General features: G+C 43.0%; 1 protein-coding gene across 1 annotated transcript in view; it reads left to right on the top strand.

Annotated features, from left to right (window-relative positions):
- Positions 1-13395, top strand: part of DSCAM (DS cell adhesion molecule) — a 985823-nt gene that overhangs the window by 660237 nt on the left and 312191 nt on the right. The window contains exon 12 of the mRNA XM_086935432.1: positions 8575-8774. Within this exon, the coding sequence (XP_086791558.1) occupies positions 8575-8774 (200 nt within the window). The remainder of the gene's footprint in view (positions 1-8574; positions 8775-13395) is intronic.

Raw genomic sequence — 13395 nt, 5'->3', positions numbered from 1 at the left:
GTGACTTCCTTACTGCATCCCGGACTGAGGGTGAACTGACGTGACTGCCTTACCCCATCCCAGACTGCTGGTGAACCGAAGTGACTGCCTTACCACATCCCAGACTGAGGGTGAACCGAGGTGACTAACTTACCGCATCCCAGACTGAGGGTGAACTGAGGTGACTGCCTTACCGCATCCCAGACTGAGGGTGAACCGAGGTGACTGCCTTACCGCATCCCAGACTGAGGGTGAACCGATGTGACTGCCTTACGACACATCCCAGACTGAGGGTGAACCGAGGTGACTGCCTTACCGCATCTCAGACTGAGGGTGAACTGAGCTAAGGTGACTGCCTTACCATATCCCAGACTGAGGGTGAACCGAGGTGACTGCCTTACCACATCCCAGACTGAGGGTGAACTGAGGTGACTGCCTTACCACATCCCAGACTGAGGGTGAACCGAGGTGACTGCCTTACCGCATCCCAGACTGAGGGTGAACTGAGCTAAGGTGACTGCCTTACCACATCCCAGACTGTCGGTGAACCAAGGAGACTGCCTTACCACATCGCAGACTGAGGGTGAACTGAGGTGACTGCCTTACTGCTCCCAGACTGAGGTGACTGCCTTACCGCATCCCGGACTGAGGGTGAACCGAGGTGACTGCCTTACCGCATCACAGACTGAGGGTGAACCAAGGTGACTGTCTTACCACATCCCAGACTGAGGGTGAACTGAGGTGACTGCCTTGCCGCATCCCAGACTGAGGGTGAACCGAGGTGACTGCCTTACCACATCCCAGACTGAGAGTGAACCGAGGTGACTGCCTTATGGCATCGAAGACTGAGGGTGAACCGAGGGGACTGCCTTACTGCATCCCAGACTGAGGGTGATCCGAGGTGACTGCCTTACCGGATCCCAGACTGAGGGTGAACCGAGGTGACTGCCTTACCACATCCCAGACTGAGGGTGAACCGAGGTGAGTGCCTTATCACATCCCAGACTGAGGGTGAACCAAGGTGACTGCCTTACCGCATCCCAGACTGAGGGTGAACCGAGGTGACTGCCTTACCGCATCCCAGACTGAGGGTGAACCAAGGTGACTGCCTTACCACATCCCCGACTAAGGGTGAACCAAGGTGACTGCCTTACTGCATCCCAGACTGTGGGTGAACTGAGGTGACTGCAGAGAGGAAGGGACTATATACTATAAAAGTCCCATTGAAAATGAACCCTTCTCCCAGGAGACTCCGAGCTGATTGAACATGAGTTTCGGAATGAAAAGTTCTAAAAAGCAACGTTTGAAGAACAGATAACTTTAGAAAATGCTGTCGCTCCACTCGGTGTCTGTCGCGGTGTAGAAATGCTGACATGAAAGGTGTGTGCACTATTTGAAGGGACTTTTTGCAGAATACGGTTCTGATTGAGCGACAACAGTGATTGAGGCGAGCAGCCTCTCAGGAGCCATGAATGCAGACTCCTGACTCAATGTTTGTGAATTATGAACACACAAATACAGATGCCTAACAATTAGTATTTTACTGCTTTCAAAATTTCTGTATCAATAAAATGTACATCAGGGAAGAGTAATATGTGCAATTTGTATATTTATTACAATGAAATGGCTGTATTTCATTTTACTTTCCACCACAAGGTTATGCACCCTTCTAGACTGGAACTTTACTTCTGTAGTGGATCTAAAGATTACACATCCTGTCCTCCTCTTTGGTCACTTCCTGTTTTAGCGGTCAAAGGCAATTCACAAAACGCAGCAGATTCTAATTGAGAAAAATTAATACATAAAAAGATAATCATAACATAGATGAAAAGTGTCTTGAACTGAAATATGATTATCAAATCTCCCATTAAGTGACTACTGTCACCTGAATCAAGGTCCAAACAGAACTGGACAGCTCTTGCTATCCCCACCCATCTAAGCCTTCTTAGCCAGACCTACCTCTTACTGCATGTATCCCATGTGCCTGGAGCTTCTATAAGGCAAGCCACTGAACTTGGAAAATATTATAATATTGTTAATGGGAAGGGTTGGTTTGATTCCGCCTGTCAGCAAATGAAAAGTCTAGTGAGAAAGACATCCAGATAAGCTAGGTTGTGTCCAGAAGGTTATTCCAAACAGGAGTTGGATAGGCTAAAATTTCGATTTTGGCCTTTCATTAAAGAGAAAAGGGCCACTTTCTACCATAGTATGTGGGATGGTAGGCTGAAGGTTATGCAATCAGGGGACCGATGAGAGTTCTGGATAAAAGTAAAAGAATCCTGCAGCTCTAATGGGGGGCCCTAACATGTATGATTGCGAGAATATCTGGGCTGCGTACTTAGATAGCTTATATGTAGGCTTTCCTGTTTTCAGTTTCTATTTTTGGTAAATTCTGGTGGGGTTTTTCAGTGTTTTCAAGTGATTTCAATATCTTTAAAAACAGAGGTTATCAGTGGTTACGCATTTTCGCGCCATGAAAAACAACAGAAACAGTGTTTTTCCAGTGTTTATGGCATGTTTTGCTTTTATTATTGCTTGCTTTCTGTACTGATAGCGCATGGTATATAGGCAGTGTATGTATAGTGTATATGAGGACCAAATAGATTTGTACAAATTAAACTTATTGTGGTACAATACACAATACTTCTTCAGTGAGTCTTTGGTCATGTGCGCTCGCTCTTTCATTCCCATGTAAACGTTTGTGAAAAGGCTCTTTCAACATTGGCACTTGAGACGAACAATGCCAAAACAGCCAATAGACAATTAGTTAACTCTGGCCACTGACATAGCTTTCCATTCCAATACTAGTGTACTTGAAATTGCGATCCTCAGGGCAGGTTCTGCAACATTTGCGTTGAGCTGGGTGCTTATTCCCTCAGAGTTATTGAAGCGTTCAAAAATGAAGCAGCATTTTTGAAACTATGGAGGAAATTCCCCTTTATGGAAGGGATCTCGAACTTGTACAGAGTACCACAGTGAGGTTGCATTGACTTCAAATGCCATGGTTGGTGAAGGGACATTTCTATGCATCATTGCAAGCCATTCCTCATACATTGTAAAAGAAAAGTTCCTCAATTGCTCTTTAACATTGCTTTGCTTACGAAGTGGCAAGCACTTTAACATGTTGCAGTACCAAAGTCACTAAAGGTGTCGCCCAGCCTGCTCTCAAAGAGATGTTTCAGATCTACACCAATGATGTTGTACACATGGCAGACAAGGGTGTTTTCAGAATCTAGTTTTTTGTATTATGTCCACTACAGCAGTTATGTATTCCAGTAAAGAATGCAGTAGAGTGTACTTTTTTAACATCACTATCAATATCAATATGCAACCAAAGATCCTCACGTTTCTTTCCTTTGGCATCATTACTTAGCAAAAATTCTGTAAACGGTTGCCACATGGATAATGTAGCATTCATAGCCCATTGGACTGAGAATCATCAGCTGAGGGAAACAGTTGGGAAATCTCTTTCTTTGATGCCACACAAAGCATGAAATGAGAAATATTTGCGATTTAGTTCCTGTGCATAAGAAAACAGCGCACCAGAATGGACTAAAAAGTCAATAGCATTCCTCATTAACTCTGAAGATTGTAAAGATACTGTCAGCATACCATCTAACAAGTGGCAAGGATCTCTTACAGGGAAGTACTTCAGCTCAGATATGAATTGAATTTTGACAGGTCATCACACAACTTTTTCATATAAGTAGCTGAATCACTGCAAACACAAACAATATCACTTCAATCTTTGTTGCACTTGGAAAGAACCTTTTTTGCAGAGCATTCCAAGTGTACTGCGGTCCATGTTTTCCAAAAGTCTGGTGTCATGTTTTCACCACTATCCCAGATGCTTGGTGATAGCGCTCTTTTCACATATACTTGTCCCTATAACTTGCATTGAATGTTTAAAGCCTGAGGTGTTGGCAATTCACCTACAATCAATACTGACTGACTAGAAACTAGTGGCTGATGAATTAACGTTTTTTACCCATTATCTGTCAGTAAATGTGATGACACATATTAGGGAAGATTCTTATGAAACCAGCCATTTTACCTATCAGTTAAAGAATCAAACGTAGCCAAAATATTAAATATGGTTTTGGTATTTCCTGATTCTCTACAGTTTATAAAATAATTAAACAAGACCTAAAACATGCTTCTAAACCGTGTATCTTTAGACAAAAGACCACAACATTGAAAAAAAGAAAAAGGAAGAAGAAATAATATTTGAGTGGCATCCCTAAATAACAAAACTCAACCAGAATAATGTTAGCCAAGTCTTTCTTACTGCTAGCTTGTATAAGCTTATAATTTACATTGTATTTGCCCCTCCAGGAAGAAAAAAATGACTGTCACTCTCTTCTTTGAATGGCAGTTAGTTTGTGGTTGTGCAGGTGTTTTTTCAGTGTTTATATGTTTTCACTGGTGAGGGCTATTTCTGTTTCAGTGGGGTTTTATCAGTTATTATAGGGTTAAACCTAAAACCGGACAGCCTACTTATATGGTAGCTCAACTATTTCATCTCGCCTCAAACATTTTGCCACTAAGAGGTTGCCCAGCACTTGGTTTTCTGTGGAAGAAGTTAGGGTGGCAATTGACGCTATCAAGAGCAGAGAGCCCGATAATATCTCTGCAGTTTTAAGTCAAATAGCGACTGGTGGGCAAGGGCATATTCCCATCTATTCTGTTGGATAGCTTCAGCGGGCTACCACCCCTCCATGAGGGTTTCAATAGTGAAACCCATAATTTAAAAGGGGAATGGTTCAGACCCCTCAAATTATAGACTGATCAGCCTTCTGGATATCTCGGAGAAGGTGTCCTCAAAACATTTACTGTCACATTTGCATGATTGGGCATATGAGCATAAGATCATACCAACAAAGCAAGGAGGATTCCAGGAGGTTCATTCTACCATAGACCATTGTTTTGCTCTCTGGGCCTTCATTTGGGAAGCCCTGGAAGTGAAGTAAAGGCTATGCTGCTGTTTTATTGATTTTCGTACAGCCTTTGACATAGTAGACGGGGGACTCCTATGGGGTAAACTCTGCTCCTGGAAGCCCCTGATTGTCTTCCTTAGTGCATTATAAGCATTGCACACAGATAATTAGGCACAGGTTGATCTTGATAAATCTGGCAGAATATCGCAAAAGATCCCAATTCAGAATGGCTTCCGACAAGTATGCGTCTTAGCTCCTTAACTTTTCAGCTTATTCTTGCCAGACCTTCCATCAGTCATGGATCTCATGAATTCATTTTTCCCCAAAGTTGGGAAACAGCATATCCCTTGTCTCTTATATGCAGGCAGTTTGGTACTGCTGGATTACACCCCTATGGGTCTGTGAAGAAATTGGACTTACTTGTGGCATATAGTACGTAGAATTTGTTGAAAATTTATCTGGAGATACCCAAGGTGCAGTTCTTTGGGAAAAAAAGTTAATACTAGTAACTTTTTTAATAAATATTTAGGGCTGTCTTTCAATAGAAACCTAAAATGGGAAACCCATATGAGGAGCGCCACACAGAGGTCCATGCTGCAAGCTTTTTTTACTGGTGAAATGTAGTCAGAAGTATGGGGCTTGGCCCTTACACCTCTAATGAAGGCTTATGAAGAGAAAATAACCCCTAAGGGGTTGTATGGTGTAGAGGTACTTACTCCTGATCCCCCTGTGATTGTGATCTGATGGAGGGGGCTGTCCTCAGGAGGCTTTTGTCGCTGTCACCTGGAACCTTGGTTCAGGGTACAAAAAGAGACTTGAAGGATTGTGTTGGGAAGAAATCCTTGGTACTAGAAGAAGGTGGACAAAGGAAGCAAGAAACAGGATAACTTATTTTTAAAAAAATGCATTCTCTTTGGGGTGCAAAAGAAGCGTGACCCCCTTCCCCAGTATAGTAGCTTTGAAAGAATCTGTGGGAAAGGTTGACGGTACTCTGGATCTGGCGTATTTGAGGGAGAAGCCTTCCATCAACTTCTCATTAAATACTCTTGACCAGGACATGATCTTTCCAAACTTGGTCCAGGTAACTCACCCTAGCTTATGGAATGACATTTTCAAGGTGGGAGTGGGGTGTAAACCAATCTTTACGTCCCCTAATGGTGTAATGCTTTCCAGGATGGTAATGGATTCTGCGCATGGTCCCTGAATATAAAATGCTCCTTGTCTCATGGACTGTGTTTTTTATGTTTTAACCGCCTTAAGTTTTTAAAGACCTCTGTTTTTAAAATATTAAACATTTCTAAGGTTGGAGGCAATGGAGCTGATGTCTAAAATGTGCTGTCTTGATGTGGCAGTAGGACTTGCAAGTGTTATACTGACTGACCAGCAGAGTTTTAAATATGGGTTTGAATAGGTTGTGCTGCTCCAGGGGTTTCAGTTAACCCTGGGCGTAGTTTGCATAGTAGCGCTATGCCTAGCTACGCGGAGTGCACTTCGCACTATGCGAGCTACGCGTAGCTACGCGAGCAGCATAGTGCGGTAGCGAAAAAATGCTGTTCAGACTGATTGCACAGTGCTGGATGCTTGTCCGCACTGTGCAATCATTGCAAACGGCATGTTGCACAGTGCAAGCGGTCCTTTTCTGCCGCTCGAGTAGATTTGTACTCGAGCGGCAGTTTCCTCAATGCGGACTGGCAGTTTCTCATCGCGAGCGGTCAGAAGCATACGCGACCACTAACAATGAGAAACCTGACCTCCCGGAGTTGCCAGGAGGTTTATTTTCCATGCTCTCGATCGGCAACCTGATGTTGCTGATCGCGAACGGGGAAAAAGTCTCGCCAGGATGTAATTTTGCTCACTCCCAGTCGCCAACTTGACATTCAAGACCGCGAGCAAGCGAAAAATGCCCACTACGCTATGCGTATTGCACTGTGCAATTTGCGTAGCATGTAGTTACGCAAACTACGCAAGCGTAGCGTAGTCCTAAGCCCACGGTTAGTGTCAGTGGCTTTTAAGTTCATATTACAATGTAATAGTTGTATTGTTTTAGAATGCTTTATGGACAATTGACCTTATAAACTTAGTTTTAACTCTATCTTTATAATCGTGTTAAGGGCGTCCTGCTAGCAGTAGTCATGGCAGCCTAGAATTGCCACTTTTCTTACAAAAATAAAAAATATTTGTTTATGGTTGGTTATTTTGGACTAGCTGAGAGATGGCTGGTGAAAAAAAATTTGAGTAGAATTGACAGGATTCTTTTGTAACATGGGCATTATACCTCTGTTTACTCCAGTAAGCATTATAAAATGATTTAGACATCTCTTAAATACATTTTCGTTGAATTCTGTATGTGTTTGCTGTTTTAGGTTTATGTTTCAGAAGGGAAAATATATCAAATTTTCACTGCATTTTTCCAACATTTGTGCAGGCCTGGACTTAAAAATACTGGCTCGGCCTGTACAAAATTGGCCTATTGCAGGTCTGCCCTGGGATGTAGCAAGAGGACCTGTAAAGACCATCTACAGGTGGCTTCTTCTTTTCTTAGCAGGATTCCTGCTCCTCATTTGAGTGATGCCTGAGGAGAAGGAAGGGGCGGAGGGAGGAATGGATCCCTCTTATTGATCCCCATCATCACATACACATAGTGAGGGTGGGGGAAATCGCTGCATGATGGGTAATGGCAGAGTTTTGGCCACTCTGAGTTACAGCCAATTTCCACCAACAACTGTATGGTGGAGTTTTTTTCGTGCGCATTTTGCTAACAGTAAGTTGGCGAGACCGAGCAAGAATTGGCGTCCCCCTGCACGGTTTTCCGGTGCCAGGAGGGCACCAGGTGAGATTTTCCCAATGAGCGGGCACGGCCATTCACAGGGAGAAAGCTGCAGCTTGAGTAGAAAATCTTGTCGAGCAGCAACAAAACCAACTTTAGAGGCAGCGTCCTCTGGCATCCCGTGTGGTGCCGCTCTCACTGATTTTTCAGCACGGTACAAGCTGTTGGTGCTAAAAAACATCATGAGCTATCTGCCCGACATGCAATTTCCACCTGTTTGCAGAATTCTGTGGAATGTCGCTGAGTTTTCATGTAACTCTTAGGAATTCCACGGAGTGAAACGTCCCAAGTTCCAGCCAGGCGTACTGAAAAATACATGCCAGGCTGGTAAAAAACTGTCTAGATGGCAACTCTATGCAAAGCAATCCTAGTGTCAAGGACTGTCATGTCATTTCCAGGGACATTTTCATTAGAGTCATGTGATGTTTAAGACCTTGAAAGATTCTACCTACTTTTGGTTATAAAGCCTTGCTAAGTACACTGGACAAGGAAGAGGAAGAGGTGGAGAAAGGAGCAGAGAAGGAGACATTGTGACACCTAGACTAGATCTGCCAGAAGCAGGTGAATGTATCTTAGTAGTATCTTAATTTTACTGACCTATATATACAGCTTCATTCAAGACCTTGGCACCAGGAATTTTAGGGTACAGAACATATTCATTTTTGTAAAAAGTGTATTTTTACTTTAATACAACTTTTGTGAATTCCATATATGAATGCTATTTAGGATGTACTGAAATCCTTTGTCTTTGGTTTGTTGTTTTTGAACTTTGACAGGCATACATTCTGTTGTTTTATAGCCCATTTAATTTTGACTTGCCTTCCCTTTCAGTTCCTGCGATGATTACGTCATACCCCAACACTACCTTGGCCACCCAGGGTCAAAAGAAGGAAATGAGCTGCACTGCGCATGGGGAAAAACCAATCATTGTCCGCTGGGAGAAGGAGGATCGCATGATTAATGTCCCTGAAATGTCTCGATACCTTGTGTCCTCCAAGGAGGTGGGAGAGGACTTCATCTCTACTCTGCAGGTACTGTGGAAAGATGGATGAGCTTGTTAAAAATAAAGCCCAGCATTCTAGGAAGCTTAAAGTCCAACGAGCGTGCAAAGCAAAATAGCAAGCAGCAAAGCAAAAGATCAAAGACAAGTGTCATTTTAACTGACCAGTACTCTCACATTTGGAGCATTGAACTAAAATTCATAGAAGAATTGAATTGACTGACTTACAAGTCAATGGAGCCTTATCATGTGACAGAAACTTTCTTCAGTGAAGAACTATGAATGATCAGGTGGCAGGATCTTCTCCCGCGTCCTTGAGGGGTAGATAGCCATCATAAATACATGTCTATGCTCTTACTCTCCTGGAATCTAACCTCTACTTGCCAGGTTTAAAAGCAAGCCAACACTGCTAGGACTTGTGCAAATGTACAACTATGAGCCTAGTGGATTCTGGGCCTTCAAGAGCCATGGAAATTACCAAGCATATTCAATGCACAGGAAGCTTCAAAGTACTAAAAAATGACCTCCATATTTGATTAAAATTACTGATACATTCTGGGTTATGTATGTGATTACAAACACTGTGTTACATAGGAGTACATGAACGTGATAGAGGCAAGATTTACTTTTTCACCAGCTCTTTAATAGGCCCGGGTAGTGAACTTCACTCCGTTTGTGGAGTTTTCTGCACTCCGCACTCCGTGAAGCTCGCAGAGTGCAGAAAACTCCTCTTCGCGATGTGCAGCGGAGTTTTTCCCCGCGTGCGATCACGAATGGTAAGTTCGCAATCGCGAAGGGTAAGTTTGCAAGCGTGAGCTGCCGCTCGGGTAGAATTTCTTCTCGAAAGGCAGGAATACCAGCACAAGTTGCAGTTCACACTGCACTCCGCCACTCGCGGAACTTCGCAGAGTTTTTTGTAACTTCGCGGAGTTCCGCGCAGTAAAACTCAACAAATTACACCCAGGCCTACTTTTTAATGTTGTTGGATTCATTGCTACTTGTTTCCATTATGAAATCCACCACAGTCCGGGAATAAAACCCTCTTGTAATATTTCTGAGTTTCTTTTATTGAGCACTACATAATGATCACTTAAAGTTGTCTTCTTCTTCCACACTCATTCTCCTGCCTTCCTTTGGTCTATAGAGACCCAAGAAAGGTCGATTGCCACCAGTGAGAGCATGGGATTCAGGCCTGTTGCCTCAGTGCTCTAATGTCAGAACAGTAAATGACTATGGGGTATATTATCAAGGGGGTTTATCTCCGCTTTTATGGCTTTAAAAGCCAAGAAAGCGGAGATAAAATTATCTCCCTATTACCTAGCTGTCGCTAACACCAGTTAGCGACAGCTAGTAGGAGATAGCGACCATCTTGGGCCCCACTTTGTATGTCAGTGATATTTTTCACTAATGACATGCAAAGTGGGCGTGCCAAGATGTTAGCAACTGGAAACAGTCGCTAACATCGCTATCTCCTATTACCAACTAAGCGCGAATATCTCCAAAAGCTAACACCTGCCCTGAGCAGTTCTTAGCCGTGTTATCCAATGGGAGGCGGATAACATGGCTAAGAGCATTAGCTCGGTAATGCATGAATATCGCGGACTTTTCAGCAATAGTCATGCATTGCGACCGATTTTTATCGCATTTGCGATAAACCTTGGTAATACCAAGCTTTATTTGCGATAAACATCGCCCCAGCTCAGCGGTAAATTTTTGTCTCTAACCAAGCAATAGCGATAATTATCACTATTGCTTGGTAATATGCCCCTATGTTTTGAAACCAGTGCTCTAGTTAAAGGCTTCCTGCAAAGTCATACATAACAAATTGATTACATCTAGGTTATTTCACAGTGAAATTTCTGCTATGAATTATGCATTTTATTTTTCTAAGGTGCCTGGAATCAACTATTAATTGAATTTAGAAGTAATTGTGAAAAAAGATTAACCTCTGAGCTAATCCAAAAATCCCAATTGAAACCCAATTATAAACAAAATTGACTAGATGTAGGATCCAACTTCATCAGTGTATAAACTAGTTACAAAAGATTGAGCACCATACAATTGGCATTAGACATTAGAACCAGACTGCGCAAAATGGATGGAATGTGGACATCAACTAGAATCACATAATGTATGCTATTTAGGTTGCTGAAAATAAAGAAGCACTTGGCATTCAAGTCTAAAACATACTCCAATCTAACCTATAAATATGAATGATTGCCAGCATGCTGGAAGTGGCATTACTGACAAAATATAACCGACTATAACAAAACTTTTGTTCGCTATGTTCCTGAGGAATGTCTGATAAAGTCATATGAGGACCAAAACACATCAACACAGCTAAAACATACTCCTTGGTGGAAGAGAATATATTTTCTGTAATACAAAGAATCTAGGGGCATATTACCAAGCAATAGCGATAATTATCGCTATTGCTTGGTTAGAGACAAAAATTTACCGCTGAGCTGCGGCGATTTTTATCGCAAATAATCCTTGGTATTACCAAGGTTTATCGCAAATGCGATAAAAATCGGCCGCAATGCATGAATATCGCTGAAAAGTCAGCGATATTCATGCATTACCGAGCTAATGCTCTTAGCCATGTTATCCACCTCCCATTGGATAACATGGCTAAGAACTGCTCAGGGCAGGTGTTAGCTTTTGGAGATATTCACGCTTAGCGCGAATATCTCCAAAAGTTTGTAATAGGAGATAGCGATGTTAGCGACTGTTTTCCAGTCGCTAACATCTTGGCACGCCCACTTTGCATGTCATTAGTGATAAATATCACTGACAAGCAAAGTGGGGCCCAAGATGGTCGCTATCTCCTACTAGCTGTCGCTAACTGGTGTTAGCGACAGCTAGGTAATAGGGAGATAATTTTATCTCCGCTTTCTTGGCTTTTAAAGCCATAAAAGCGGAGATAAACCCCCTTGATAATATGCCCCCTAGAGCGAGCAATTGAAGAAGAGGTTTATTTTGCACCTCGGATACGTGTCTATATGTACAGATTGACTGTTCAGATTAAGGTAAGGTTTTACAAAAAATGTTCTAATAGTCATTTTAGATGTTTTTCAAAAATATTGTCAGTTTATTTAGATCGGTATGTTGAAAGTGGTGATAGATCACACTTGAAAATAAAATTATGGAGTTCAAAAACATTAAATACTTTCTTCTAAATTATTATTTCTGTTGCAAACAAAAAATGATTTTAAAGCTTCCAGCATCACACGTTAAGCACGCCTCCTTTCCTCTAGTAAAAAGAAAACATTTGTAAATTATAAAGGTGTTCAGCCACTTTCTGACGACGACTTTTTCCAATTTTTTTAATTCTCTCTGTGACTGATCCCCTAAAGTCATAGCACGGTGGGTATCATTCACATTCTCTATTTACCAACCCAGGCGGTTGCTTCGATCCTCCTTAGCCCTTCATCTTAAACACCAATAATTTTCTGAGCTAGACATGGCTGGAGATCTTTCTCGTGCCTATCTACTAACTTATGGAATTTACCCCCTCTATATTTGAGACGTAGTCCAAATCATAACCATTTAAAATGTTAAAAATTTACCTTTTCAGCTCCCATGACCTGTAACATCCTACCTGTCTCTTTTGGCATATTTGTATCACTGGTAGACATTTGGACAGACAACTACTCCTGCTTTATACATTTGATGTTATTAATGTGGTTGTTTTGCTTCCTGACAGTGGTGGCTTTGTGATCTAATCAAATGAACAGGATTTCCATTCAGGGAGGATCAATCAATCAATCAATCAGGGGGTTTATAAAGCAGGATACTCACCCGTGAGGGTCTCAAGGCACTGGGGAGGGGGGGTCAGCTCCAGATCAGTCGAAAAGCCAGGTCTTCGGGTCCTTCCTAAAGGTGTGCAGGGTCGGGGAGTGTCTGATGTTCACAGGGAGCTCGTTCCAGGTCTTGGCCGCGATGTAGGAGAAGGCTCTCCCACCTGTTCTGTTTCTGCGGATCCGGGGGACCTCTGCTAGAGTGAGGTCGGCAGAGCGGAGGTTCTTCTTGGGTGCCTGGAAGGATACTCTCTCATTGAGGTATTTGGGCCTGATGTTGTGAAGGGATTTGTAGGCGTGGGTGAGGAGTTTGAAGGTGACACTCTTCTCGACAGGGAGCAAGTAGGTGTTTGGTCAAGTTCAAGTTCGGAATTTATATAGCGCACTACTTACCCATAGGGTCTCAAGGCGCTTGAGGAGGGTGGGGGATTACTTATCAAATATCCAGGTTTTGAGTTGTTTTCTGAAGGAGAGGTGGTTTTGAGTAAGGCGGAAATGGGTGGGGAGGGAGTTCCAGGTTTTGGCCGCAAGGTAGGAGAAGGATCTTCCCCCCATGGTGGATCTGCGGATGCGTGGTATTGCGGCAAGGGCTTGGTTGGACGATCGGAGTTTGCGGGAGGGGGTGTAGAAGGAGAGGCGTGTGTTGAGGCATTCGGGTTCAAGGTCGTATAGTGCTTTGTGCGCGTGGGTGAGGAGACGAAACGTTATTCTTTTGCTGACGGGGAGCCAGTGGAGGTCTTTCAGGTGACTGGAGATGTGAGCTCTGCGGGGGACGTCTAGAATGAGTCTGGCTGAGGCATTTTGGATACGTTGGAGCTTTTTCTGTAATTTGATTGTGGTTCCGGCATAGAG

This window comes from Lissotriton vulgaris, chromosome 8, assembly GCF_964263255.1.
Source record: "Lissotriton vulgaris chromosome 8, aLisVul1.2, whole genome shotgun sequence".
Classification (NCBI taxonomy): Eukaryota; Metazoa; Chordata; class Amphibia; order Caudata; family Salamandridae; genus Lissotriton; species Lissotriton vulgaris.
This window is presented reverse-complemented; position numbering and strand designations above follow the sequence as displayed.